At 53.1% G+C, this 26,125-nt stretch overlaps 11 protein-coding genes and 1 pseudogene across 11 annotated transcripts, besides 25 other annotated features; all 12 read left to right on the top strand.

Moving 5' to 3' along the window:
- Positions 1–679, top strand: Tc00.1047053510373.119 (mucin-associated surface protein (MASP), putative; the record flags this gene model as incomplete). Its single annotated transcript, XM_806649.1, has 1 exon — positions 1–679. A coding segment is annotated over one exon (679 nt), but the record flags the coding sequence as incomplete, so codon positions are not given.
- Positions 1–1,202: a sequence feature (heterozygous, Esmeraldo-like haplotype).
- Positions 1,203–6,151: a sequence feature (areas not merged during assembly with more than two copies in the genome that could not be assigned to a particular haplotype).
- Tc00.1047053510373.110 (uncharacterized protein) lies at positions 1,763–2,599 on the top strand (the record flags this gene model as incomplete). Its single annotated transcript, XM_806648.1, has 1 exon — positions 1,763–2,599. The coding sequence occupies one exon, from the start codon at positions 1,763–1,765 to the stop codon at positions 2,597–2,599; it is 837 nt and encodes a 278-aa protein (XP_811741.1).
- Tc00.1047053510373.100 lies at positions 3,120–4,694 on the top strand (annotated as a pseudogene).
- Positions 4,956–4,999: a microsatellite.
- Positions 6,152–6,255: a sequence feature (areas merged during assembly that could not be assigned to a particular haplotype. This can correspond to areas where the two haplotypes were merged or to regions with more than two copies in the genome that were merged during assembly.).
- Positions 6,194–6,215: a microsatellite.
- Positions 6,256–6,838: a sequence feature (heterozygous, non-Esmeraldo-like haplotype).
- On the top strand, positions 6,427–7,311 carry Tc00.1047053510373.90 (mucin-associated surface protein (MASP), putative; the record flags this gene model as incomplete). Its single annotated transcript, XM_806647.1, has 1 exon — positions 6,427–7,311. One exon carries the CDS (start codon positions 6,427–6,429, stop codon positions 7,309–7,311), a length of 885 nt encoding a protein of 294 aa, XP_811740.1.
- Positions 6,839–12,861: a sequence feature (areas not merged during assembly with more than two copies in the genome that could not be assigned to a particular haplotype).
- Positions 9,352–9,375: a microsatellite.
- Tc00.1047053510373.80 (uncharacterized protein) lies at positions 9,518–9,835 on the top strand (the record flags this gene model as incomplete). The annotated part of the gene is made up of 1 exon (XM_806646.1): positions 9,518–9,835. One exon carries the CDS (start codon positions 9,518–9,520, stop codon positions 9,833–9,835), a length of 318 nt encoding a protein of 105 aa, XP_811739.1.
- Positions 10,929–11,432, top strand: Tc00.1047053510373.70 (mucin TcMUCII, putative; the record flags this gene model as incomplete). Its single annotated transcript, XM_806645.1, has 1 exon — positions 10,929–11,432. One exon carries the CDS (start codon positions 10,929–10,931, stop codon positions 11,430–11,432), a length of 504 nt encoding a protein of 167 aa, XP_811738.1.
- Positions 11,708–11,804: a sequence feature (A-rich).
- Positions 11,973–13,676, top strand: Tc00.1047053510373.60 (mucin-associated surface protein (MASP), putative; the record flags this gene model as incomplete). The annotated part of the gene is made up of 1 exon (XM_806644.1): positions 11,973–13,676. The coding sequence occupies one exon, from the start codon at positions 11,973–11,975 to the stop codon at positions 13,674–13,676; it is 1,704 nt and encodes a 567-aa protein (XP_811737.1).
- Positions 12,862–13,341: a sequence feature (areas merged during assembly that could not be assigned to a particular haplotype. This can correspond to areas where the two haplotypes were merged or to regions with more than two copies in the genome that were merged during assembly.).
- Positions 13,342–14,239: a sequence feature (heterozygous, non-Esmeraldo-like haplotype).
- Positions 13,939–13,966: a microsatellite.
- Tc00.1047053510373.50 (uncharacterized protein) lies at positions 14,210–14,626 on the top strand (the record flags this gene model as incomplete). The annotated part of the gene is made up of 1 exon (XM_806643.1): positions 14,210–14,626. One exon carries the CDS (start codon positions 14,210–14,212, stop codon positions 14,624–14,626), a length of 417 nt encoding a protein of 138 aa, XP_811736.1.
- Positions 14,240–16,190: a sequence feature (areas not merged during assembly with more than two copies in the genome that could not be assigned to a particular haplotype).
- Positions 14,731–16,389: a mobile genetic element.
- Positions 16,191–16,211: a sequence feature (heterozygous, Esmeraldo-like haplotype).
- Positions 16,212–17,206: a sequence feature (areas merged during assembly that could not be assigned to a particular haplotype. This can correspond to areas where the two haplotypes were merged or to regions with more than two copies in the genome that were merged during assembly.).
- Positions 16,747–17,874, top strand: Tc00.1047053510373.40 (uncharacterized protein; the record flags this gene model as incomplete). The annotated part of the gene is made up of 1 exon (XM_806642.1): positions 16,747–17,874. One exon carries the CDS (start codon positions 16,747–16,749, stop codon positions 17,872–17,874), a length of 1,128 nt encoding a protein of 375 aa, XP_811735.1.
- Positions 17,207–17,771: a sequence feature (heterozygous, Esmeraldo-like haplotype).
- Positions 17,772–23,293: a sequence feature (areas not merged during assembly with more than two copies in the genome that could not be assigned to a particular haplotype).
- Positions 18,585–19,757, top strand: Tc00.1047053510373.30 (90 kDa surface protein, putative; the record flags this gene model as incomplete). Its single annotated transcript, XM_806641.1, has 1 exon — positions 18,585–19,757. The coding sequence occupies one exon, from the start codon at positions 18,585–18,587 to the stop codon at positions 19,755–19,757; it is 1,173 nt and encodes a 390-aa protein (XP_811734.1).
- Positions 18,656–18,681: a microsatellite.
- Positions 20,039–20,207: a sequence feature (A-rich).
- Positions 21,006–21,026: a sequence feature (AT_rich).
- Tc00.1047053510373.20 (uncharacterized protein) lies at positions 22,022–22,645 on the top strand (the record flags this gene model as incomplete). The annotated part of the gene is made up of 1 exon (XM_806640.1): positions 22,022–22,645. The coding sequence occupies one exon, from the start codon at positions 22,022–22,024 to the stop codon at positions 22,643–22,645; it is 624 nt and encodes a 207-aa protein (XP_811733.1).
- Positions 23,294–23,898: a sequence feature (haploid, Esmeraldo-like haplotype).
- Positions 23,461–24,522, top strand: Tc00.1047053510373.10 (mucin-associated surface protein (MASP), putative; the record flags this gene model as incomplete). The annotated part of the gene is made up of 1 exon (XM_806639.1): positions 23,461–24,522. The coding sequence occupies one exon, from the start codon at positions 23,461–23,463 to the stop codon at positions 24,520–24,522; it is 1,062 nt and encodes a 353-aa protein (XP_811732.1).
- Positions 23,702–23,765: a microsatellite.
- Positions 23,899–26,125: a sequence feature (areas merged during assembly that could not be assigned to a particular haplotype. This can correspond to areas where the two haplotypes were merged or to regions with more than two copies in the genome that were merged during assembly.).
- Positions 24,855–24,986: a sequence feature (A-rich).

Below are 26,125 nucleotides of genomic sequence, written 5' to 3'. Positions count from 1 at the left end.
TTACATTGCCCCGGAAGCGCTGACGAAAGGGGTTGCTGACCCTCGCAATAAATCTGGCGATGATAAAAAGAGAGACGAAGAAGAAACGGGAAGAGAAAAAGAAAAAAACGAATTACAACCCGAGACACAAGAGAGGGGAAATAATGCGGAGGTACCACAATCATTACCCGCACAACCATCGGGTGTACCTGCACCATCATCAACAGCAGGTGAAGGAGGCCCAGCAGCAGAAAAAGAAAACTTACTGAAACTAACCAAAATGGAATCAGAAGCACCGGAACAGCCTTCAGGGGATACTACACAAGGGCAGCACAGTCATGACACAGACACAGAGGATCCGACGAAGAATGCAACAACCGGCAGTCCAGCAGAACCAACAACCTCATCTACCTCTACAAGTGGCAGCGGTGATCATGTCCACAATAAGGCAGATAAGGATGATGCTCAAAGCTCTGAAGAACAACACGACAGTCTTGAAACTGGCAACACCAACGTTGTTCCAACACTCAGTGAGGCAGCACCACAAACAGCAGAAACAATCACCGCTGCTCAAACAAATGATACGGCGACGCCTGACGACAGTGACGGCAGCACCGCGGTCTCCCACACCACCTCCCCTCTTTTGCTTCTTCTTCTTGTTGTTGCGTGTGCGGCTGCGGCTGCGCTGGTGGCCGCGTGAGAGTGAGTGAGAGAGAGCCGTGCACCGCCCGCACACACACTCGTCCTTCTCACTCTCTGTGTGTGTGTCCCCTTGCATGGACTCTCGCCCTCACCTCACCCCACGAAGCACACACATAATGTGCCCATTGTATATATGCATGCACATCCATGCATGCCTGTTGGTGCTCTCTTTTGCACCACACGCACCGCTGCCGTCCTGCCTGGCTGCATGGGCGGAGCACCGTAACTGTTTTTGTTTTTGTTTTTATTGCCTTGAGTGGGCGACCTCTCCCTCTCTCCCTGTGTGTGTGTTTTGCTTTACGGGAGCAATGAGAGTGTGTGCGCTGGTCGTCCCACGCCTCCGCTTTTTGTTGTTTTGTAAATTTAATTTTTTTTTTCTGTTTGCTTTAAAATTTTTTGCTGGTCTTTTTTTTTGCTTTTAATGTGTGCGTTTTAAATCTCTCCCCCTCTTTTTTGCTTTTGGGGGCAATCACTATGGACGTTTTTTTCTTTTCTACTCTTCCCTCTTTTAATTGTTTCTTTTGCACTCTTCCTGTGAGGGGTGCCGTGTGTTTCCCGCCCAACTGCTCCACTCGCACACCCACCGACACGCTCATGACGACGGCCCTGTGCGCCTCGCCTGCTGCACGCATGAGGAGGGGCCGCGACGAACGGCGCGCTGAGGGAGCCGTGACGTGTGGGCGTGCGACGAGGGCCTGTGGGGCGGAGCACACATTTCTTTCCCTCTTGTTTTGTTTTGCTTTTGCGGCCAGGGCGGGCAGACACCCGCAGCGCCACACACACACACACAGCCACACCCTGCCGCCGTGTTGTTTTCTTTTTTTTTTTGTGGATGGGTGTGTGCTGCCACCGTGCGTGATTTTTGAGGTTGGGCCGCACCGCATGTATCTCTGCCATCCAGCTGTGCCTCTTGCTGTGCTGATGTGCCTCCCTGTGCTCCTCTTCTGCTTCTCCAACAGACACCCACACACATAAGTAGTTGCACAGTGCTCTGCAAGAATGTATTTGCACTGCCGGTTGAGTGCTTTGCTCGGTGTGTGCTGGCGCGTGACGGACGGTGCCATGATGGCCTCCTCTGACGATGACAGTCGCTGTACTCTTGGCACACATCCACACACTCTTCTTGTCTCTCTGTGGGAGTGATTGCAGCAGCAGCGTGGTCTACGGCAGCGGCAGCTGGTGCCTTGCAGAGAACGAAACGCCGAGGAACAAGAGGGCGAACCTGCTGGACGCGATTACGATGGCGGATGAAAGCTGTTTCGTTGCCTGTGCTTCGTACATTGCTAAGATTGCGGCGTGTCGCTTCCTGACGGGATGCCTGCACTCGGCGCCCTTCGAGGCATTGCGTTATTTCATTCAGTGTGATGTCACAATCATCATGGCAGCACCTTCCCTCAACGGCTTTGAGTGTGACAATACGAATGACGGCAGAGAGAGCGATGAGGATTATGGTGACGAATTGCACCGAGGGGCGGATTATTTGCGTGTCTTTGCACACGAATCCCAGGAGGGTTTGAATGCCGTCTCCACAATTCCCGGCCTTGCGGAACCGTTGGCTTTCGCGCTGTCACCCGCCGTAATTAGTGCCCCATGCGTTGAGGCTGATCCATTTGCCGTGGAGTTCACGCAGAAGCTCTCGAGTGGCTGTGCTGCTGGTCCTGCGTTGGCTCTTTCGCATGTATTTCAGGGTTGCCTGGCGTGTGATTTGATGTCTGTGTTGTCCAGGCCGCCGCCTCCAGTTTTCTTTTTGTGCCCAATAAGAAACACTTTGCGTTGCGGTGGATATTTATTTGCGTGGCCGTCGATGCACGTGACGATGCTCAACGGGTGTGTCTTTTGTTTGGTGGGCACGAGGGAGACTTCGGTGTGTGCCGACGCCTCCGCGAAAGTCTTCTTTGACGGATCGAGGCGAAAATAAGGGAGGTCTGTCCGCTGCATCTCTCAAGGCAGCTGCGGGGCACTCCGGACGCACAGAGTGAATGGATGGATGCCGCGCAGCTGGGGAGACCAGTTTTCTTCTCCGCCCTCCGTTGCCGGGGGAATCGAGAATCCACAGCGTCACTGCCACCTGCATTTCACTGCTGGGGATCGACTGTTCTGAAGTTGCCCGTCTAATGTGAATTGCAGCGTCAGTGCAGGAAGACACTTTCACGCATTGCGAGTAGTTGCTCCAGCCTCGAGCTCATCAATATTTACAGCAGGGAGCAATGCATCTTGGTGGCCGGTGACGTTCAGACGAGTTTGTTTCACTTCAGCCGCCTCGTATTTGTGGGGGACACTGCGCATCGACCCTCCCCAACAGTCCCACCACCTTCACTTTCCCCCGCCACCCGCTGCCATCTGCTGACGGTACAGTTGTTTGGCTCCGCCAATAATGCGCTCGTGAAACGTCCTCTCCGCACGCTGCAGGATTATTGCCGTGGAGGAGTTGATGGCATATGGTGCGGGTGTGGCGTCGACAGAGTCATCCACGCATTGTCTTAGAAACATAACTCTGAGTCGTGTCAGTCACGCCGTGTGCACCTTTTCTTGTTGGGAGTCTTGTGGGTGTGTTTGAGCCCTTTTTCTCCAATTTGTTTGCTGAAACGATCCAATGCTCTGCCGCTGCACATCGCCGGTTTTCTATGGCGGTGAATTGAGCAGATGCCGGGGGAATTTCAGGCGGAGCAAACCGAGGTTTGCCTCACTTGCTGCTTCCGCATGACGATGGGTGGTGAGGAAACAGGGGAGGAGAATGCGGTGGCAGCAACGCGTGCCGTGCAGGATAAAAATTCAGACCTACCAGTGTGGCGAGAGTGCTGACGCAGAGCTTGTTACTGAGGGAACACAATACGGAGGCGGGAATGCCAGCGGAGCATCGCGTGGTGCCGCGCATTTCTCTCATTGGCGGGGTGACAGCCGAGCCTTCCAATCTGCTGGACTCTGATATTCTGCTGCGCCTGATGGGACACGTTATCGCCATGGCAGGGCAGCCGTCGGACTCTCTTGTTGACATCATGGCATGGAGAATGGGAGTTTCTCTCCCATTGTACCCAACAGAGCCGGCACTGGCGCGTTGTTGCTGTGTTGATGACGACGCTGTGACGGAGGGAATAGCGGTTGTGTATTCACGATGAAACCTACCGGAGACGTATTCATCGCGTTAGTTTCCCACCTCAGCACGCGGTGGGTGGCGGTCCTTTGAGGATTATTGTGGAAAGGCTGTTTAACCGCGGCCTTTTAGTGAATGGAGTTGTTATGGAAGATGGTGCAATCCGCATGCAGCACAACGGATGCCCCCAGTACTCCTTGGAGGAGTGTAGGCGAATCCTGCAGGGATTGATGAGGGACGGCCTGCCTGTGATGTGGCATGAGGCAAGTAACCGTCGTTTGGCGCACTCAAGCAGTATCCCCTTTAATGCGCCTATCGGCTGTGACTTGCATGGACACATGCAGACCGTCCACATTCTCGTGGAGCCGCAGCACGCACGTTGGGGCCTTTTCGAGTCCCCTCAATACTGTGAGTTTTTTTTTTTTTTGAATGTGCCATTGCCAGAGAGCGAGATAACCCTGGCCAAGTTGGTTGTACTTTTCCAGGGACGAGACAGTCGAATATTTGGGCCCTGTGTGCGGTACGTTGCTCTACCCTGCCGTCTGCAGTGGTGCTTCTCCGACGACATTCTTGACCCATCTTTGCCACCGAGAAAGAGAGGGCTGGCTCCGAATACCGTTTATCTGAGGACGCAACTCTGCAGTCTTACGTGCCATATCTTCCACGCGTATTTCCGAGGGTACGCGTCATTTATCTGGACGCCAACAACGCCATCGTATCATCCGATGCGACACCCTTGCACCGTTGTTGTTGTCGTCACGGTAATTTTGTTTTTTCCCGACGGGAGTGAGACAGGTTTCGTTTTTTACCTGCACGATGTGCTGGATCCCACTGTGGGCGCTGAGAGCGTGCAGCGGAACGATGGCGAGCCCACAGAAACTATATTGCTTAAAAAGTGGAGGGCCGTTTGTTGTGCAAGTAGGGGGAGATGGTTGTGGTTCTCTCTTCCTTCTACTTTATGGTGGCTGTTCTGTCGTTGTGTGTGTGTTTCTTGTGTGGATGCCGTTTTGCAGTGCGTGCAGTGTGCGAGTTGTACCTGCCGCGGGAGGTCGCATCATTACCGCCCACGCAACGGCGACGCTGCGACGATGTGTGTGAGTCTTTTGGCTGCACATCTTTGTATTTCTTTTTGCCTTTCTATTCTCCGCTCTGTGCGCAGATCTGTTCACCGATTTCAGCAACTCTACTACTACTACTACTACTACTGCTACTGCTGCTGCTGCTGCTCGTGTACGCGAAAAACGATGATGATTGTGTGGCGCGTGTGGAAGCAAAGATTCCCGTGGGTACTGGCGCCCAGTCGGCGAGAGCAGCTGGACTGCGTGTCGTACTGATAAGAAAACGGACAGTCGAGATCTAACGGAAGAGGAGGCTTTCAATGCGATAGTCGACTATTTTGCGGCGAAAGGCTGCTCGGATTACGATGGCACGAATAATTCCGTAGGAATGGAGGAATATTTGACTCCTGACCTCCGTGGTGCCAGGGTGCAGTACTCCTTACTAGAGAGGAAGCTAAGCGCCCGCTGTTCATGCTTCAAACCCGAGAGTAGTTGTTACTTAGTTTTACGGGCCGGAAGGGCAGATGTTGGAGCCATTCTATAATGGCTGCCCGCGGAGTAAGGTTATCCTTGCTGCTGAATTCCTTCGTAAGCTTACCAGAGCTGCACAATTGAGGCGTAGTTACTACGACTGGTAAGAGAAGAAAAAAAAAAAAAAACTCCTGACCTCACGACGCCCAATACCACCGATGTGTGCAGCAATGGGACAGCATCCATGGTCCTCGAGTACCCGCCCCGCCGCCAAGGAGCCGACAAACAGCAGTGCGTGCAGCAGCGCCACACAGAGCACATCTCCTTTAAACAAGAAGGTCTAAGCGAGAAGAGGAATCTTTTTCGAAGGTGACATCTCCTTGCCGACGGTGGAAGGCAGCGAAATTATCATCTTGTGTGTGGAGAAACCACTGCTGCCTCTGCTTTTGGGACTGTGTGGAGTTGTGGCAGTCTTCTGAGACACGGAGTGTGGATTTGCGACTTCTCACGGCGAATATGTGCCGCATTCTACGCGGGTTTTCTTTTTACTTTTGTTATTATTTATTTTTGTCGTTGTTTTCCTGGAATGATAAGCACCCTTTATTTATTTAATGTTCGGTTGCTGCACACTGTCATGAGCGACGTGTTTCTCTCACTTGTTTTGTTTTTTGCGGCCCACACGCGGTGCCGGCCTCATTGCTGTGTATTCCACGGACTGCACGAAACGAGGATTGGAGGAACAGGCCGGATGCCGCAATGAAATGTGAAGAGTGTTTTGCGTGGGCTCACGGAACAGTACAGTCTTTTTTTCTCATGCAGGCACTGCATTCATTTATATGTAGAAACAGACCTGCTGAACTGCATGGTGTATGAAATGTTAATTCTGGTGAGGTTTTTTTTTTTTTTTTTTTTTTAGGCGGAGGCGACTCCAATTGGGCAATAAACCTTTTTGTCTTGTTTTGGTATTGCTTTCTTACTTATGTTTTGCAGGTTGGTGTGCGTGCTTCTGGTGCCGTTGTTTACAGTGCGCGTTGTTGTGTGACTTGTCTCCTTCTTTTTTTGCTTTCACTCTGCGTTGACGGGGAGTTAGTTTGTGCTGAAGGCTGCACGCAAGTGACAGGAGTGATGGCGATGATGATGACTGGCCGTGTGCTGCTGGTGTGTGCCCTCTGCGTGCTGTGGTGCGGTGCCGGCGGTAGATGTGATGAGGAGGGGCCGGCAGTTCCTGCCGGTGGTGCCGGACCTCCGCCGGGATCAAAGGAACTTGGAACGCTTCCACAAGACACCCAAGAATTAAAAGTTGGATCACAAGATATTAAAGTAAAAGTGCCACCAGCACCTTCCCCATCTCTAGAGGAAGATGAAGATGAAGACAGTAATCCTAATGAGGAAGAAGAAACGACGGAAGACACGGAAGAGGAGGAAGAAGAAAAAATTAAAGCACAAAACGAGACACACGAGGGTAAAAATAATGAGGGAGCATCCATACCACCGCCACCACCAATACCATCGGGAGACCCAACAGCAGAGCGAGGAAACCCACAGAATCCAAAAAAAGTAACGAACGAAGCCACGCCGTCAGGACCCAAAATGGAATTCGAAGCACCGGAACCGCCTTCAGGGGATGCTACACAAGGGCAGCACAGACATGACACAGACACAGAGGATTCGACGAAGAATGCAGCAGCCGGCAGTCCAGCAGAAAAAACAACAACCTCATCTACCTCTACAAGTGGCAGCGGTGATCATGTCCAGAATAAAGCAGAGGAGAATGATGCTCAAAGCTCTGAAGGACAACACGACAGCCTTGAAACTGGCAATACCAACGTTGTTCCAACTCTCAGTGAGGAAGCACCACAAACGCCAAAAACAATCACCGCCGCTCGAATAAATGGTACGGCGACGCCTGACGACAGTGACGGCAGCACCGCGGTCTCCCACACCACCTCCCCTCTTTTGCTTCTCCTTCTTGTTGCGTGTGCGGCTGCTGCTGCGGTGGTGGCCGCGTGAGAGTGAGTGAGAGAGAGCCATGCACCGCCCGCACACACACTCGTCCTTCTCTCTCTGTGTGTGTCCCCTTGCATGGACTCTCGTCCTCACTTCACCCCACGAAGCACACACATAATGTGCCCATTGTATATATGCATGCACACCCATGCAGGCCCGTTGGTGCTCTCTTTTGCACCACACGCACCGCTGCCGTCCTGCCTGGCTGCATGGGCGGAGCACCGTAACTGTTTTTTGTTTTTATTGCATTGAGTGGGCGACCTCTCTCTCTCTCTTTCTCCCTGTGTGTGTGTTTTGCTTCATGGGAGCAATGAGAGTATGTGCGCTGGTCGTCCCACGCTTCGGCTTTTTTTATTGTTTTACTTGTGTTGTGGTTGAGTGCACCCATTATTTTTTTTTTTAATTGGTGGATTGCTTTGACTGCGGATTCTTAAAATTTTCCTTGTGTGTTATTATACTGTTCCTTTCTTGATGAGAGAGTGCCAGTCTCTTTTTTCCTTGTCACGCCACCAAGTTTTGTTTTTTATTTATTTGACATACGCCATGCGTCATTTGATTCTCGTTACACTGCTGCCTGCATCGCTGCTGGTGTTGCTGTTGATGATCTCTGCGATGTGATTTGTCGGCGGATGTCTTGCTGTCAGCCTGACGTATCCTTCGTTCCTTGACGATTTGTTGCGTACCGACGCCGCGTGGGCGTCTCTGGTGATAGTGAGGGACGCGTGTCTCAGAGCGCAGGATGCGTCGCGGGTGTGCGGCGTCGTTTGTGAGAACCGATGGGTGCCCATCCGCATCCAGGCGTCATCAACGGACTGTGAGGACAGCATAAGGCACTGCGGCTTCTTTTGGTGTTGCACAAAGAATTTATTGGACGGTGCGTTTGTTTTCCATCTTTTGCAGCTTTTGTGGGAGAAGGTGGGAGGTTGAGGGCATGAGGACTGAATTCATTTGAGTGGCTGCGTTCCGCTGACTTGCGGCCAGTCGTGGCACTCTTTTGGGGTTTGGCCGCTCGTCTCTTTTGTTTACTTCCCACCGCAGCACGTGGATAACACTGATCCGAGGAACATTTGTTTGACCGCGTGTGTGCTGCTGCCGTGCGTGGTGCATGGACTATGTGATTGTATGGGGAGGTGCATTGGAGTGACGAATACTTCTGTTTGGCGTGTCGCGGTGTGTCGGAATGATGTTCGGATGACATGTGAAGGGTGTTGTTTGTGATTTGTGTGTCTTCTCTGGTGGAGCCGACATGTGTGCGGGGATTGTGGCATTGCTGGCTGACAGCTCCACGTCACTTTTCGGCATTCCTGGATGTGCTGAGGAATGACGGCTGGCGACCAGCGTGTTGGTGCTGCTGGTGGGAATAAGTGCATCGGGAATAGGCCGTTTTCTCTTTTCCGTGCTGGAGCCGATGAACTGGCACGAGGGCACCGACTGCAGGCTGCCTGCCAGCACGTGTGAGCAGCGGATCCATGCACGCACCGACGCTCATCGCAAGAGCGTGTGCGATCACAGTGGCCTTTTGTGGTGTGCTTTTGTGGACGTCAGCCCACCGAAGAATGTGTGAAGCAAACGGATGACTGCACACGAGGAAAATAGGTGCGTGCACTGTGCCGTGTTTCAGCGTCGATGGCAGAGCGGCAGGAAGCCCGTGCTGGCAACTGAGATATTTGCGTCGCGAGGGATGTCGGTGTTGGTTTTGGATCGTCGAGGGTGAAGTGATTTTGCTGCTGCCCGTGTGTGTGGCCACTCCGGCAGAGGGCGGACACAAAAGGGAGGGATGCAGGCGCTGCGTGTGTGTGTGTGTGCAGGTGCCATGCAACAGCGTCACAACAAACATGCTGCGACTCGGTGACCCTCACATCGTTGTGGTCCTCACGAACAGCCGAGGCACGGCCCACACCGATGCACTTAGTGGACGGAGTGAGGCATCTTTTGAGGCGCCGCAGGGAACAGGATGTGTTGACGCAGCCACGACGTGCATGGAGTGTCACGATGGCACAGTCAGCTGTGGCTGGTGGAATATTTACTTCTCGGAGGAAACACAGAGAGAGAGAGAGAGAGAGAGAGCTGCTCCTGCTGCTGGCGTCGTTGCTGCCTTTTGTGTCCTCCCATGCCGATTATTGTCTGTCCGCTGATCATGGGTGGCATGCCTCCACTAGTGGCGTCGTCTGCAGGCATTTCACATCACCAGTGAAACACATCACATCGCATGCTTTGGCTGTGGATGTGGTGTCGTGAGTGCAGCCGGCATTATTTTGCCCGACTCCTTTTCACTGCTTTGCGACAAATAGATGCGTCCCCGCCCGAGTCATTCACTGCAGCTCCGTGTGTTGTGCTGCCAGCACAAGACTCTCCTGTTGTGTGTCGCCTGGCTGACAGTCAAACACCACTGCGTTGGGACATGCAGGGATGTGGATTGCCGCTCACGGTGTTGGGCACCGCTGTTTGGATGCGGCAGCCACACGAGCGGATGTATTGTGGCACAATCAAATGCGTGAAGTACGCGGAATCACAGCGGCTGCAATAATATCAGCGGTGTGGCACCACGGAATGTGTGAGGGGGTGATGCATGATGAATCACAGTGGGCGGCATGCGAGGGAAGTGCACCGCGACAGAGCGTCATCCCGCCCTCAGCCTGCAGGGGAATGTACACCCACAAAATATATGGCCGAGACGCCACCAAACACACATGCCCTTCCATGCACCAATAAATAGGAGCGAAGGTGCGTTCTGGTGTGTGGGAGTCCACTCACATATTTTCATTTCCACCGCAATAAACGGCGAGGAATCGGGTGCCACAGCAACGAAAGGAAAAACAAACATCTATTGCAGCACTTTACCAGCGAAAGGCAGGAACAACACAAACCGAATTATTGGCTGCACCAACACAAGAAACATTCACAAGAGGAAAATAAATAAATAATTGTGCACCCTGCAGAAATCCCCAACACACGATCCAGGCATGGGGGTTTGCCCTCTGCAAAAACAAAACAACGCATGCAGGCATCTGCCAACATCCAAACAGAAACGCAAATAAATGGTTGCTTGCTTTATTCCATCCACTGCACTTATTTTTGAGTGTGCTGCTGCTGCTGCGATGGTTGCTGGGCCTGTATGAAGTGGTGTGCGCTGAATATGAACGAAGGCCAAAGAAAAATGAATTGTTTTTGTGATGAATATTGGCTGCACTTCCCGTGGACCAACAATCCACGTGGTGTGCGGGGATCTCTTTTTTTCCATTGTTACTTTGCTGTTGTGTTGCTGTGTGCGCTGCACCTCCTCTTGTGTGTGTGCGTACCCTCCGTGAGGGGTGCCGACACGACGGACCGCTCTCGCCGTATGTGCATGCGGTGGAGCCTTGTGTGCCGCTCCTGTTTGCTTCTCCCTCTTCCATCTGTGTGTTGGTGTTGTGGCAGGGCTGTGTGTGTGTGTGCCTGCTGCCGTGGAATGGAGTGTGTGTCGTGAGTGGTGTGCGGTGTACGGTGCATGCCTGGCTGCTGCCCTCTCCTCATGTGGTGTGCCCTCTGTGTGTGTCTGCCGCACCTCTCGTCTCCCCTGTTGCTCTCCATGTCCCTCACTGTGCAGATCAGCTCCACACCACTGAACGACCACACTCACGATGATGACGTGCCGTCTGCTGTGCGCCCTGTTGGTGCTTGGTCTGTGCTGCTGCCCGTCCGTGTACGCGACAACAACTGGTGAAGATAAAACTGAAAAAGAAAACGTTCCAAAGGTTGACGAGCCAAAGCAGGTAACGGATCCGCCAAGTAGAACTCCTTCTCCACCAGAGAATAAAGAAGAATGCAGAGGGCCGGAACAGTCACATACAACGGGTGCAATAACCAAAACGCCACAGTCACAAAATACTTCCAATAATACACAGGGTCAAGATGGTGGGAAGTCTAATGAACAGACAGAACATACGAATACCGTTACGGCAAATGAACAAAAGAAGGCCGCCGCACCAACTACGACCACGACGACCACAAAGGCGCCAACCACGACGACCACCCGCGCGCCGTCACATCTTCGCGAAATCGACGGCAGCCTCAGCAGCTCTGCGTGGGTGTGTGCCACGCTGCTGCTCGCCGCATCCGCGCTGGCGTACACCACTCTGGGCTGAAGAATTGAGTGCTGCTGCCCGTCCGTTTGCGTGTCAGCACTCAACCACGGGGATTTGTGCGCGTCCACTGTGGTCCGATGTAAATAAATAAGAGAAAATAATGATTGTGTTTTACTTCATTTGCTTCCGCTGCCCTGCTGTGTGCTCCGCGTTTTTCTACACATCCGTCACGTTGAACGCATCCCTGACACACTCATATGCATGGCACGCATACAACTGTTTGCGTAGATGCATGTTTGTGCTGGTGTATGCGCACTGGGGCCATTCGGGTGAAATTTTTTTTCTGCGTGTTTTTAATTCTTACTTTTTTTCTTGCTGCTGATTTTTTACTTTGGTTTTTTTTTAATTGCTTTTTGTGTTTTTCTTGTTGTTAAATTATTACGGGGCGCTGTGCGTTTTCTAACTTTTATTGGTTTAATGTTTCTCATGAAATGCGTGCTGCTGGTGTTTTTTACTGTGCCGTGTCTTTTCTTTTTGCTTTCACTCTGCGTTGACGGGGCGTTAGTTTGTGCTGAAGGCTACACGCAACTGACAGGAGCGATGGCGATGATGATGACTGGCCGTGTGCTGCTGGTGTGTGCCCTCTGCGTGCTGTGGTGCGGTATTGATGGAGTTGCTGAGACCGAGGAACCTGGAATTGATGTGGCGCCCGGTGTGGATGAGTATTTGGTTGTGGAGTGGCGCGCTCAGCTGCGGAGGGAATGCGCGGAGGAGGTCAGCAGGAGGACGGGAGGCCGTGCGAATGTATCCGCCGTTGAGGAATGCCTGCGTGAGGGAATGGAGAGTTTGCATGCCGTTGTGGATGGCCGTCGTCGTTGGAGGCCTCAGCGGTATGCTCTGGTCGCAGAGAATCCTGAAGATGGCCCTCCCGAAGTTATTTCCGTTGGAGCTCCTCCACCACTCCCGGGCCAGAAAACGCAAGGCTCTTTACAGGAATTATCATTGGGGGATCCAGAGAAATTGTCAGAAGGAGGTGCAGGAAGAGGAACCGGATTGGGATCAGAACAACTGCAGCCTGAAGAATTGCCCGTCACCAAACAGAACGAGTCAGAGGTTGAAGGCGAATTAATTCGCGATGAAAACAACAGTGAGCTCGAGAAAAAAGTATTAGTTGATTCAGATCTAACGAAATACCAGACGATGAATGTGCCGGAGATTCAGCCGGAAGCGGTTGGTTTATTGCTTCTTTCACGTGATGGTCGAGCTGCTGGCATTCCGGGAGGGGATTCCTCTGAGTTGTCCTCTGAAGTTTCTCGATTGTCTGAAGCCAGCGGAACAGGAGGAGACGACCAACAAAAAAATACACCTGGCAAAGAAAAACAAGCAGCAACACCACCACAACCAGTCCCAGTGCCACACTCCAAACCGTCAGGAAGTGCAGGAACTGTGCCAGGAGAAGGAGGACGATTAGAGGATCTACTGCCAGAAACACCAGTTAAGGAAACCGCTCCAGCAGCTCCATCATCGAGGGAATCATTTCACACCGCATCGTTACCAGCAAAGGAGGACACAGAAAGCACGAAGCCAGCCGACGTTCTTCTGAAACAGGGCAACATACCAACAACAGATGCCACACAAAATGCGACAACTGAGGTTCAGGGGGAAACAACTTCATCATCTTCTGCGGCGGATGACGATAATGCTCTCACCAATGACGCTGACGAGGGCAATGCGGAGAATTCCAACGATGTTTCCGCATCTCGTGCCGCGGTGACAGACGAAAAACAACAACGTGAACGAGAGGATGGCAACGAGAAGGAAAGAGCACCAGCAGCAACGCCACAAGTAAAAAATGAAGACCTCGGCTCTGCAGATGTCGTTTCAGTGCAACAGGTACAGAAAACCCAAAGCGGCCTGGAGTCAGGGAATGAGTCAAGAAAAGAAGACAGTGTTCTCACCACAAACAAACAACGGGATGGAACATCTGACAGCCATGCCGAATCAACTCCAACATCACGCTCATCAGCAAAAAGTGTTGGCGCCAGTAATGGCCCTGACAAGGCTACTGAAGAGGAGATTTCCAATACAAATACAGCACGTGTTGATGCAGTACCAGAAGCAGCACAAGATGATGGAAATAAAGATGACAATAAAAAAGAAACACCAATAAAAACCACAGCTATTGCAAATGATACGACTCTAACTGCCGACAGTGACAGCAGCACGGCGGTCTCCCACACCACCTCTCCTCTTTTTCTTCTTCTTGTTGCGTGTGCGGCTGCTGCTGCGGTGGTGGCCGCGTGAGAGTGAGTGAGAGAGAGCCGTGCACCGCCCGCACACACACTCGTCCTTCTCTCTCTCTGTGTGTGTGTGTCCCCTTGCATGGACTCTCGCCCTCACCTCACCCCACGAGGCACACACATAATGTGCCCATTGTATATATTGCATGCACACCCATGCATGCCCGTTGGTGCTCTCTTTTGCACGACACGCACCGCTGCCGTCCTGCCTGGCTGCATGGGCGCAGCACCGTAACTGTTTTTTTTTATTGCATTAACTGGGCGACCTCTCTCTCTCTCTCTCTCTCTCTCCCTGTGTGTGTGTGTTTTGCTTTACGGGAGCAATGAGAATGTGTGCGCTGGTCGTCCCACTCTTTTTTTTTATTGTTTTGCTTGTGTTGTGGTTGAGTGTACCCATTACCCTTGTTTTTAGATTGGTGGCTTGCTTTGACTGCGGACGCCTAAATTCTCTTTTTATCTTATTTTTTTTTTCTTTTGAGATATTGTCAGTGTTTCTTATTCTTGTCAAGCCATGAAGTGTTTTCTTTTACGTACAGCATGTTTCAGTTGATCCACGTTACCCCACGGCCTCCAGTGCTGCTGGTGCTTCTGGTTGTGATGTTTGTGATGTGTTGTGCTGGCGTGTGCTTTGCTGCCAGCCTGACGTACTCCTGCTCCTCTGACAAAGCGATGCGTGCCCACAGGGCGAAGTCGATCCCGGCTGTGGTGAGGGACGTGCCTTTTGGATATGAGGGAGCGTCGCAGACATGCACCGTCATTGGGAGGAATGGATGGGCGCCCACCCGCATCAATGTGTCGACAAGGGACCTGGATGGTACCAGTAAGTATTGCAGCTCAGAGCGGTATTGCGCAATGAATTCATTGGTGACAATTGCGAGTGTGAAGGTGACGTTTTTCTATGCTGAGAAAAGGGAAATATTTGTTTCGTTATACTTTGCTGCCACTGTTCGTTAATGGCCTGCGGGCTGTCCGTAGCGATGCGGCCAGTTTTTCCTTCTTGAACGATACTGTCGTGCGAGAGGGTGTGTTCCCAAATAGTCGGATGCTCAGTTTTCGAGGACGGCGGCATTCCCACAGCATGTGCGGCAGGGCCTTCCGTGGATTGTCGGGGGCTCAGCGGCTGGTGGGGGTTGCAGCAGAGGTGTGGCTGAAGGGCTACGGCTGTCATTGGAGCTTGCAGAGGTGCGTTGTCCGTTTTTTGCTCGTTGATACGCTTGACATTTTCGGTAGTGACCTGCGCGTGAGGCACTTGTTGGGAAGACCGTGGAGCTGTCGCAGAATCCACATGTGAGGCCTTCTGCAACGATTGGAGTGCCAGGATTAGTGCGTCGGGCGTGTGCCTTCATATTGTGGACGGACGAGAAGACGCTGCTGCAGCTTGGGCAGGGCGACGTTGATCCGCTGCTCGTCGTTCTACGAGGAGATGCCGTGGACACGCCAGGTGGAGGTTCCGGAGGAGGTCGGGGCGGTCCTGCCTCTTCAGTGTGAGTGGGGCAGCACCACCGACATAAAGGGTTGCTTGTGATCTGCAGGGCGCGTGCCGGTCTGCCGAAGAGTGGGCAGGAGGACGCCCATCAGCCGCTTGTTGGTCGGCAAGGAGTGGCGGTGCTCACGTCGGGAAGAGGTTCCGGTGGAGGCGGAGCACAGACGCGGTCCCAACAGCACCGCAGCACAGCCGATCCCAGAGGGCAGGGACGTGGTGCCGCCATGCCTTGGAGCATCACAGGCCTGGGCTCGAGAGGGCACCAAGCTGTTTCGCACGTACCTCTGACAGCATGGAGAAGCCACGGCGGAGGGCATGATTGCGGTCCTCCCGTTTGTGGAGCATTTCAGCTCGGGGCAGGCTGCCGCTGCAACACACTCGGCCTGCCCCATTCCGTCCGTCCAGGTTCCTGTGGGACTGTCATGGCTGCCGCTCGTACGGTGCCTCGGTGCATCTCAAACCATGTGGTCACAGTGGCCAGAGACGTTGCACACCCCGAGGTGGAAGCATCACAGTCAGCTTCACGCAGGGAAATGGCGACATGATTCCGTCGTGGCAGCATGCCTGCCTGTCGCGGGATGCCGTCCTCCGTCCCTGCAGTGTGGGATGGCAGATGGTGGTCCGAGTCCATGTAAACGGGTGGACGTTTAGTGGGAGACACGCAGTACGCGTTGCGCAGTCACGTCGGGAAACGAGACGCTGCAGCCGCTGTTCCACGTTGCCTGTGCCGGGTCGTCGGAAAGCTCAGCTTCCATGCCGCTTGGGGTGGCGGCGAGGTCTTCTCCTGCCGTCGTTGATGGTGAGCAACCGTCCCGCAGCTCATGGTGTGAATTCAGGTCGCAAGTAACCGCTGCGGGGCCTAAGCGACGAATGTTGCTCGCAAAGTGAGCAGCGTGAGCAATTGCCGTGGGAAGGCTGCAGAGGGTCACCACGTACATGCTGGAGCAGGCCTGTAGGCGCACGCGGAAGGCGGTGGTCTCCACGCAGTTGGTGCCACGAGCGACAAGCGCTCGCACGGCAAGGTGTGGCGCACCAAGAAGGCCACGCCACCGGCACGCCCACCGCACTTCTGGTGGAAGTCACCGCAGCCAATGAGCCTCGTCGCTGGGGCACTCTCGTGCCTGCACTCCTGCAGAAGAACCATGCCAAGATGGTGCTGCGCCAGTCGAGCAGCAAGAGCAATCCTGAAGGGCAAAGGGCCTGAAGTTCTGAGCTGCCAGACAACTACGAGGCCATCCTCATCGGGGCTGCGGCTCTTGCGGACACCACCGCAGCGGATGATGCCGACGGAGTGACCGCACTGAAACGACTGTGCGGTTCTGTCAGTCGGGCTGCAGGCAAACCGCCTCGCCACTCCACAACCGACAGATCGTGGGACCTTCTCGAGGGGTGACGCCGTCGTGGTCCCCATTACGCTCGCAGCAATGCCCTGCCACAATCACTCCCACAGAGAGACAACAAATAGTGTGTGGATGTGTGCCGAGAGCACAGCGACTGTCATCGTCAGAGGAGACCATCGTGGCACCGTCCGTCAGTCGTCAGCACACAACGAGCAACGCCCACAACCGGAAGTGCAAAAACAGAGGAGAGAATGGCCACAAGAGCAGGCAACACCTTCACACACGGCGGGCATCGTGCAGCCGTGTTGCCATTTCAGCACGGGACGCAAGCCCACGCCCCGCTGTCGCCAAGGCATTACTGCAGAGCACTGTGCAAATACTTATGTGTTTGTGCTGGAGGAGCAGAAAAGAAGTGTTCTGCTGCCGGTGCTGAGGCTGAGTGTGAGAATTATACTTTCAGTGGCTTTGGTGTGCGCATGCATGGCAGGAATGGTGAGCTGGGTGCTGTGTGCCTTGTGGCCAATGCGGTGCACACATGTAGCAACTGTGCTGCCAGCTGTGCAACGGAAGAGGAAGGGGCCACCGTTGCCTTCACGATGGACGTGACGGCATATAAATACGCCGGCCCTTATGAATTGTGGTGGCGTCAATTTTCTCTCGATGGAACCATCCGTCCGCCTGCACGGAGCAGCGATGCTGACCAGACGGGCATCTGTCAGTTGCCGCCACCCCGTGAAGGGAAGGATGACACAGAATCTGGTGGGACAACTGCGCCGCAAGTTAATGCTGAGCCGTCACGTCAACTCGAGGATTGGCGACAGTCTGCGGCGGCTGACGCACCCAACACCGTCGATCGGAGTCCCGCATCCAACACGGCGACCAACACGTCCGAGACGAGGCCTGAGTTTGCCAGCAATCCGAACGAAATGATGGTCCCGAATACGTCCAAGAAGAGGCCTTCCTTTGCCAACGGTCCGAGAATATTAGTGGCGTCGAATGCATCCGAGATCATGTCTGTCACTTGTGGCGGCAGGGAACACGTTGCTGCGGATAACACGGACGAGGTGAGTGAGCGCAACGCCACTGGACACAAATCTATCGTTTTAGAAAATGGCGTTGCAGGCAGTGGATTTGTTGCTGAGGGTGATGCGGACGGATTGACTCAACGCAATGTCTCTGGACACGATAACAAACCCCAATTACGAGAATTCACCGCGCAGTATTCCGGGAGCGGTGTGAGTCCCGACGACTGCTTTGCCCTGCTCAACGACGCGAAATTGACACTGCGTGAGTTAACTGTTGACGGCACTGTGCGTGTGTGCGTGTATTGGGCGTTGCTGCTTCTTTTGGGATTGTGTGGAGTTGTGGCGGACTTCTGAGCCGAAGAGTGTGGAATTGCGACTCCTCACGGAGAAAATGTGCCGCGTTGCATGCGTGTTTTCTTTTATTATTTACATTTTGCTGTTTGTTTTGTTGTTTTCCTGGAATAATACGTATCCTTGCTGTTCCTTTATTCAATGGTCGGTTGCTGCACACTGTAATGTGTGACGTGTTTCTCCCTCTACTTGTTTTGTTTTTGTTGCCCTCACGCGGTGCCGGCCTCATTGCTGTGCGTCCCACGGACTGCACGAAAGGAGGATTGGAGGAACAGGCCGGATGCCGCAATGAAGTGTGAAAAGCGTTGTGTGGGCTGGTGGAGCAGGACGATCTTTTTTATTTGATTTCTTTTCTTGGTGAAGGCATTATGTACACAGACACATACGGTTGTCTTGTGCTGCTTAGCATAAGAAATAAGAGTGCTGCCCGATTGATTTTTTTTTAATTTTTGGGAGTTTTGTTGGACTCCCATCATTTTCCTTTTTTTCTTGTTTTGTATTTTCTTTGACTTTGAAGTTTTGGTTTGGGGGTCGGTGTGCGAGTTCTGCGTTTGTGATGATTCCATTTGTCCTTTTTGGTGTGCGCTTCTTGTGGCTGCTGCCATTTATTACCATGCGGTGGCTGTGCGTGGTGTAGCTGCTGTCTCTCTCTACTTCCTTTCTCATGCTCCTGCAGATCGAATCCACGTTATTCAACAACGATAGTTTCGACGATGATGCACCGTGTGTTTTGTGTCGTGTTGGCGCTTACACTGCTGTGCTGCTGCTCGTGCGTGTTTGCCGTGGAGGAGGAGGAGGAGGATGAGGAGGTGCTACCGGTGAATGCAGTGTGTGCGGGTGACGGTGAAAAAGTTGGGCGCTGGCAACTCCGTGGGAAGTCACTGTGGTATGACTGCACGGCTGAAGCTGGCGGTTTGGGAAGTGTGATTTGCGGCATGGGCGTAGGAAACTGTGAGCCCGAGGATGTTGAGAGGCGCACCAAAGGAGTTGCGAAGGATGGCGTCTTCACGATCAACGTCTCCACGTTTACTCCAAGCGCGGTGAAGAGTTGGTGGGAGCGTAACGTGGAGAAGGCGGTCACCGCTGCAATTGGTGCAGCCAAACCTCCGGAAGTTCCTCGGAGCCCTCCAGACGACAAGGATTCTCGTGACACCTCCACACCAGATTCTGAATCTCCTGCTGACGCTGCGAATTCCGCTGGTGCCCGTTCACTGGCTGAAACTCCTCCGGGTGGCGCTGGTGAAAGTGTTCCGGCCACACGTCCGGAAGCAGGCATTCCGGCGGCTCGACAAGAGGAGGCTTCTCGTGACGCCTCCACACCAGATTCAAAATCTCCTCCTGCTGTCGTTGAGAATTCCACGGATGTCCCTCCTCCTCCACCACCTGCAACTCCAGGCGGCGCTGGTGCTAACTCTGCTGCTGGCGCTGCGGCCACGACGGATCCTTCTGAGGCCTCGCGAGCACCAGATTCCGCTCCCGCTGGTGATCCTCAAGGCGCTGCACATTCTACTTCTGCTGCTTCTGCTGCATCCGAATCCCCACCAGATCCAAAGCCCACAGAAGGCGGCGACCACTTTTCCCATGACCCTCCAGTGGAGCTGCAGGAAGAGACTGCTGCTGCGCCACCGACTCAGTTGTCCCAGACCGGCGAGGACGGGGGTGCAGCGGAAGGCGCCGAAGAGGACACCGCCGCCAACACCACCACCGAGACTGCTTCTAGCGAAGGAAATAATATGGCGGCAAGCATGCCGGCTCCCCTTTCCTCTGCGCCCACAACGAACGCGCTGGAGAAAAGTGTGGGAACTGACGCCTGCTTCCATGACACCCTTCTGCATGCCCGGCTGCTGCTTGTTCTGGCTGCACTCACCTACGGGACACTGGGCTGAAGAAGTGTATGCGGGCTATAAGTGCCAGCACTCAACCACGGGGATGTTTTGAGCTTCTTTTGTTTTATTGCGTAATAAGTAAGAGAAAATAATGATTGTGTGTTTTGCTTCATTTGCTTCAGCTGCGTTGCTGTGAGCTCCACGTTGTTGACCCCTGTATCCGTCACTTGGCACGCATCCCAGACGCACTCATATGCACGACACGCTCACAACTGTTTGCGTGGACGCATTTCTGTGTGCTGCTGCATGCACACTGGAGTCATTCGTTGCAGCTCATTGAGTTTTGTGTGTTTTTACTTTTTTTTTTTACTTCTTTTTTTTTTCTGTTGTTGTTTTGTTGTTGCTTGTTTTTTGTGTTCATTTTGCTTGTTTTTTGCTTCCTTCGGGGCGTTGTGGGTTTTTTTCATTTTTTAATGGTTTATTTTCTTTAAATTTTTTTTTTTTTTGTTTACTAATCTTTTGCTCCACCATCTCTTCTCTTTTTTGCTTTTGGGGGCAATCACTATGGACGGTTTTTTTTTTCTACTCTTCCCTCTTTTATTTGTTTCTTCTGCACTCTTCCTGTGAGGGGTGCCGTGTGTTTCCCGCCCAACTGCTCCACTCGCACACCCACCGACACGCTCATGACGACGGCCCTGTGCGCCTCGCCTGCTGCACGCATGAGGAGGGGCCGCGACGAACGGCGCGCTGAGGGAGCCGTGACGTGTGGGCGCGCGACGAGGGCCTGTGGGGCGGAGCACACATTTCTTTCCCTCTTGTTTTGTTTTCTTGTGGCCAGGGCGGGCAGACACCCGCAGCGCCACACACACACAGCCACACCCTGCCGCCGTGTTTTTAAGGTTTTTTGCTTTGCGTGTGCATTTCACGCGCCGGCAGTCCCTTCGGTCTCGGCCTCGTGAGCATTTCTTTTCCCTCTGATGATTTTTTCTTTTTCTGCGCTCACTCTCCCGATGGAGTGACGCGACTCCCGTCATGTCTGCGTGCTTCTCTCAGTCCCCACACACACGAGTGACTGAGCTCTGCGGGCCGCACTCACGCGCCGATGAAAGGGCTGAGGGGAGCAGCAACACGCAGATGGCCCCATGAAATATAAACGATGTGCGGACACACAGAGGGTCAGACGGTTGAAAGACATTTAAATATCTTTTAATTTTATTTTGCGGGCAAAACATATGCAGACGGTTTGGTGTGGCCACACGGCAGTCGGCTGCTTTTTTAAATTTGTGTGGAACAGTAATGGACGATTTCTTTTTTATTTATAATTATTTTGTGTGATGGGGTTTGTGTAAGACGAAGGGGGGAAAGCTTTTTTATTTTAAATAAATCTTGTGTGAATTGCCACTGCTTGGGCTGCAGTGCAATCATGAGTCTGAGCGGTCTTCTTCTTGTTGTTTCCGCCATGCACCTCCGCTGTACATCGTTGTGCGTCTCTCCACATACTCTGCTATCTTTTCTACTTCTTTGCTTTGTGTTTCTGCAGGCACACACAACCACAAGATGCACATTGCAATGGATTTGAATGCTTCTTTTGCAGTGCATGCTTCTTTTGCAGTGCATGCTGGCAGTTGCGGGTGGCGGCTGTTGTCTTCTTCCGTGGCCATGAGGAGAAGGGAGGAGAGGGAGTGCGCAGCCCGAGTCTTCTTTCCTGCGGGTGTGGAGCACCGCGTGTGACTGCGTTGAGTTGGGCTCCGTGTCCCATTGAGGGCGGGATGGCTGGAAAGTTTGGTGCCGCGTCGTGGATGGATGAGGGTCCACTGTCGTGTGGCTGGTGTGGTGGGTGCTCGCTCCGTGTGCGTTGTGTGGTGGCCGCGGGTTTTTGGCCATTTCCCGTTGGCTGTGGGAATGAGCTGGGTGGAGACGGTGGTGGATATCTTCTCCTGCTGCATGGTGGGTGGCTGCTGGCGTTGTGTGCCTTCCTTGCGTGGATGCCGTCTCGTGGTGTGTGAACTGTGCGGCTGGGCCTGCTGCCCTCTCCTCATGTTGTCTGCTCTCTCTCGCTGTATCCGCGGTGCTCCGTCCCTCTCCCTCCTGTTCCATTCTTTTTCTTCTGTCTCACCGATCAGTTGACTGGCTCCAGCGACTCCACTACGCGTGACAATGACTGCGATGATGACGGTGCGGCGCCGTGTTGTTCCTTGCGCTCTCGTCCGTGTACGTGACGGCTGCTGGGAGTCCTGGACATGTATCTGGTGATGCGGATGCGGTGGTTGTGCCGGTGGATGTGTCGTGTGCTCCGAGTGACGGCAGCCTGAGCTATCGCGTGCATGTGTGTGTGTGTGTGTGGAAGAAGTGTTCTGCTGCCAGTGCTGAGGCTCAGCATGAGAATTATATTTTCAGTGGCCTTGGTGTGCAGCTGCTTAGCAGGAATGGTGAGCTGGGTGCTGTGTGCCATGTGGCCAATGCGGTGCACACATGTAGCAACTGCGCCGCAAGTTAATGCTGAGCCGTCACGTCAACACGAGGATTGGCGACAGTCTGCGGCGGCTGACGGACCCAACACCGTCGATCGGAGTCCCGCATCCAACACGGCGACCAACACGTCCGAGACGAGGCCTGAGTTTGCCAGCAATCCGAACGAAGTGATGGTCCCGAATGCATCCAAGAAGAGGCCTTCCTTCGCCAACGGTCCGAGAATATTAGTGGCGCTGAATGCATCCGGGATCATGTCTGTCACTTATGGCGGCAGGGAACACGTTGCTGCGGATAACACGGACGAGGTGAGTGAGCGCAACGCCACTGGACACAAATCTATCGTTTTAGAAAATGGCGTTGCAGGCAGTGGATTTGTTGCTGAGGGTGATGCGGACGGATTGGGTCAACGCAATGCCTCTGGACACGAAAACCCCAATTACGAGAATTCACCGCGCAGTATTCCGGGAGCGGTGTGAGTCCCGACGACTGCTTTGCCCTGCGCAACGACGCGAAATTGACACTGCGTGAGTTAACTGTTGACGGCACTGTGCGTGTGTGCGTGTATTGGGCGTTGCTGCTTCTTTTGGGATTGTGGGGAGTTGTGGCGGACTTCTGAGCCGAAGAGTGTGGAATTGCGACTCCTCACGGAGAAAATGTGCTGCGTTGCATGCGTGTTTTCTTTTATTATTTACATTTTGCTGTTTGTTTTGTTGTTTTCCTGGAATAATACGTATCCTTGCTGTTCCTTTATTCAATGGTCGGTTGCTGCACACTGTAATGTGTGACGTGTTTCTCCCTCTACTTGTTTTGTTTTTGTTGCCCTCACGCGGTGCCGGCCTCATTGCTGTGCGTCCCACGGACTGCACGAAAGGAGGATTGGAGGAACAGGCCGGATGCCGCAATGAAGTGTGAAGAGTGTTTTGTGTGCTGGTGGAAGAGTACAGTCTTTTTTTTAATTTCATTTCTCTTCTTGGTGAAGGCGTTATGTATACAGACACACACGGTTGTCTTGTGCTGCTTGGCATATGAAATTAAAGTTCTGTCGAATGAATTTTTTTTATTTTCTCCGGGTATCCTGACGGACTCTTAACTCTGTTTTATTTTTTGAATTTCTGCCTTGCAGGGCGGTGCGCGAGTTTTGTAATCGTACTGATTTCATCTGCCTCATGCTGTGTGCAAGCTGCTGGTGTTTGTCACTGTCCTTGTGCGGTGCCGGTGTTTTTTTTTGCTTTCACTCTCCGTTGACGGGGAGTTAGTTTGTGCTGAAGGCTACACGCAAGTGACAGGAGTGATGGCGATGATGATGACTGGCCGTGTGCTGCTGGTGTGTGCCCTCTGCGTGCTGTGGTGCGGTGCCGGCGGAGGCGAATGCACTGAGGTGGTGAAAGCGCCTGCTGATGGTGCTGGGAGTGGGAGTGAACCGCTGGTGCAATCACAAGAACTTGGAACGTCTCCACAAGGATCACAAGAATTAAAAGATGGGGCGCCAGTTGTTAAAAAGGAAGCACCACCCGCACCTCCCACGCCTTCATATGAAGAGGACGATGATGATGAAGATAATGATGGTAAGGGAGACGGTGATGGCCAAGAAGATGAAAGCCCTTCAGAGCATTTGGAAGAAACCGTGGAAGATGCTGCAGGAAAAGAAAAAACAAAGACGCAATTACAAAATAAAGAACAGGAAGTAAGGCAACCGCCAAAATCGCAAGTACATGTACCACAGCAACCGCAGTCACAAACGCAACTGCAGCCGCAGCCACACACTCCTGCTTCAGAAGAGGGTGAAGGTGTTGGCGAGAACAATGCGGGTGGAGCAGGTCAGCCCTCATTGGGAGTAGAAAATAAAGGAAACGCGGATTCAAGGGCCCTCGGGAAAGGAGACTCATTAAGGGGTCCAGGTAAAGAATCAGAAAGCAGTGAACCGGTCCAAACGACGGTGCCAAACACAGTACCGCCGGAGCACAAAACTAAAAATGAAATGTTAACTCCGGAACAAAAGACGAATGAAAGCCAAAGCACGGATACATCCACGAACCTACCCGAACTACAAAAGGAAAATAAAGAATATCCTGCCTCTACGGAAGGTGCGGTGCAGAGTACATCAACTGGCATTCAAGAACAAGAAGCTGAACCATCTACAAGCGAAGAACCTTCCCGTTTTGAGGAGGAACACTCCACAGGGACGAAGACAACCGAGGATGCTCGAACTCCGGATGCTGCAGCGACAGAAAAACGCCAAACTGGAGATAATGAAAAGGTTGGCGACAGTGACGGCAGCACCGCGGTCTCCCACACCTCCTCCCCTCTTTTGCTTCTTCTTGTAGCATGTGCGGCTGCGGTGGTGGCCGCGTGAGAGTGAGGGAGAGAGAGCCGTGCACCGCCCGCACACACACTCGTCCTTCTCTCTCTGTGTGTGTCCCCTTGCATGGACTCTCGCCCTCACCTCACCCCACGAGGCACACACATAATGTGCCCATTGTATATATGCATGCACACCCATGCATGCCCGTTGGTGCTCTCTTCTGCACCACACGCACCGCTGCCGTCCTGCCTGGCTGCATGGGCGGAGCACCGTAACTGTTTTTGTTTCCATTGCATTGAGTGGGCGACCTCTCTCTCTCTCTCCCTGTGTGTGTGTTTTGCTTTACGGGAGCAATGAGAATGTGTGCGCTGGTCTTCCCACGCTTGTTTTCTTTTTTGTGTGTGCGTTTTTTACCTTCTTTTTGTTTTAATTTTTTTCATTTTTTGCTTTTCTTTTTTTTTGTTTGCGTTTCAAACCTCTAATCCCTCTTTTGATCTTTTTTTTTTTTTGCTTTTGGGGGCAATCACTGTGGATGTTTCATTTCTTTTCTACTCTTCCCTCTTTTAATTGTTTCTTCTGCACTCTTCCTGTGAGGGGTGCCGTGTGTTTCCCGCCCAACTGCTCCACTCGCACACCCACCGACACGCTCATGACGACGGCCCTGTGCGCCTCGCCTGCTGCACGCATGAGGAGGGGCCGCGACGAACGGCGCGCTGAGGGAGCCGTGACGTGTGGGCGTGCGACGAGGGCCTGTGGGGCGGAGCACACATTTCTTTCCCTCTTGTTTTGTTTTCTTTGCGGCCAGGGCGGGCAGACACCCGCAGCGCCACACACACACACACAGCCACACCCTGCCGCCGTGTTGTTTTCTTTTTTTTTTTGTGGATGGGTGTGCTGCCACCGTGCGTGATTGTTGAGGTTTGGGCCGCACCGCATGCACCGCTGCCATCCAGCTGTGCCTCTTGCCGTCCTGATGTGCCTCCCTGTGATTCTTCTTTTTTCAGCTTCTCCAGCAGACACCCACACACATAAGTAGTTGCAAAATGCTCCGCAGGAATGTTCTTGGTAACGAGGGACGTTGGCTGACGTTCCGTGCTGAAATGATGACGCGGCTGCACGATGGCCTTCTCTGGCGATGACAGTCGCTGTGTTCTCGGCACACAATTCCACACACTCTTCCTTGTCTCTCTGTGGGGGTGAGTGCGGCAGGAGCGTGTTCTACGGCAGCGGCAGCTGGTGTCTTGGAGAGGGACGAGGCGCCGAGGAACAAGAGGGCGAACCTGCTGGACGCGATTACGATGGCGGATGAAAGCTGTTTCGTTGCCTTTGCTTCGTACATTGCTAAGATTGCGCCGTGTCGCTGCCTGACGGGATGCCTGCACTTGGCACCCCTCGAGTCATTGCGTTGTTTCATTCAGTGTGACGTCACAATCATCATGGCAGCATCTTCCCTCAACGGCTCTGAGTGTGACAATACGAATGACGGCAAAGAGAGCGATGAGGATTATGGTGACGAATTGCACCGAGGGGCGGATTAATTGCGTGTCTTTGCACACGAATCCCAGGAGGGTTTGAATGCCGTCCCCACAATTCCCGGCATTGCGGAACCGTTGGCTTTCGCGTTGTCACCCACCGCAATTAGTGCCCCATGCGT

The sequence above is a fragment of the Trypanosoma cruzi genome, genomic scaffold (genome assembly GCF_000209065.1).
Source record: "Trypanosoma cruzi strain CL Brener 1047053516725 genomic scaffold, whole genome shotgun sequence".
NCBI classification, from domain to species: domain Eukaryota; phylum Euglenozoa; class Kinetoplastea; order Trypanosomatida; family Trypanosomatidae; genus Trypanosoma; species Trypanosoma cruzi.
This window is presented reverse-complemented; position numbering and strand designations above follow the sequence as displayed.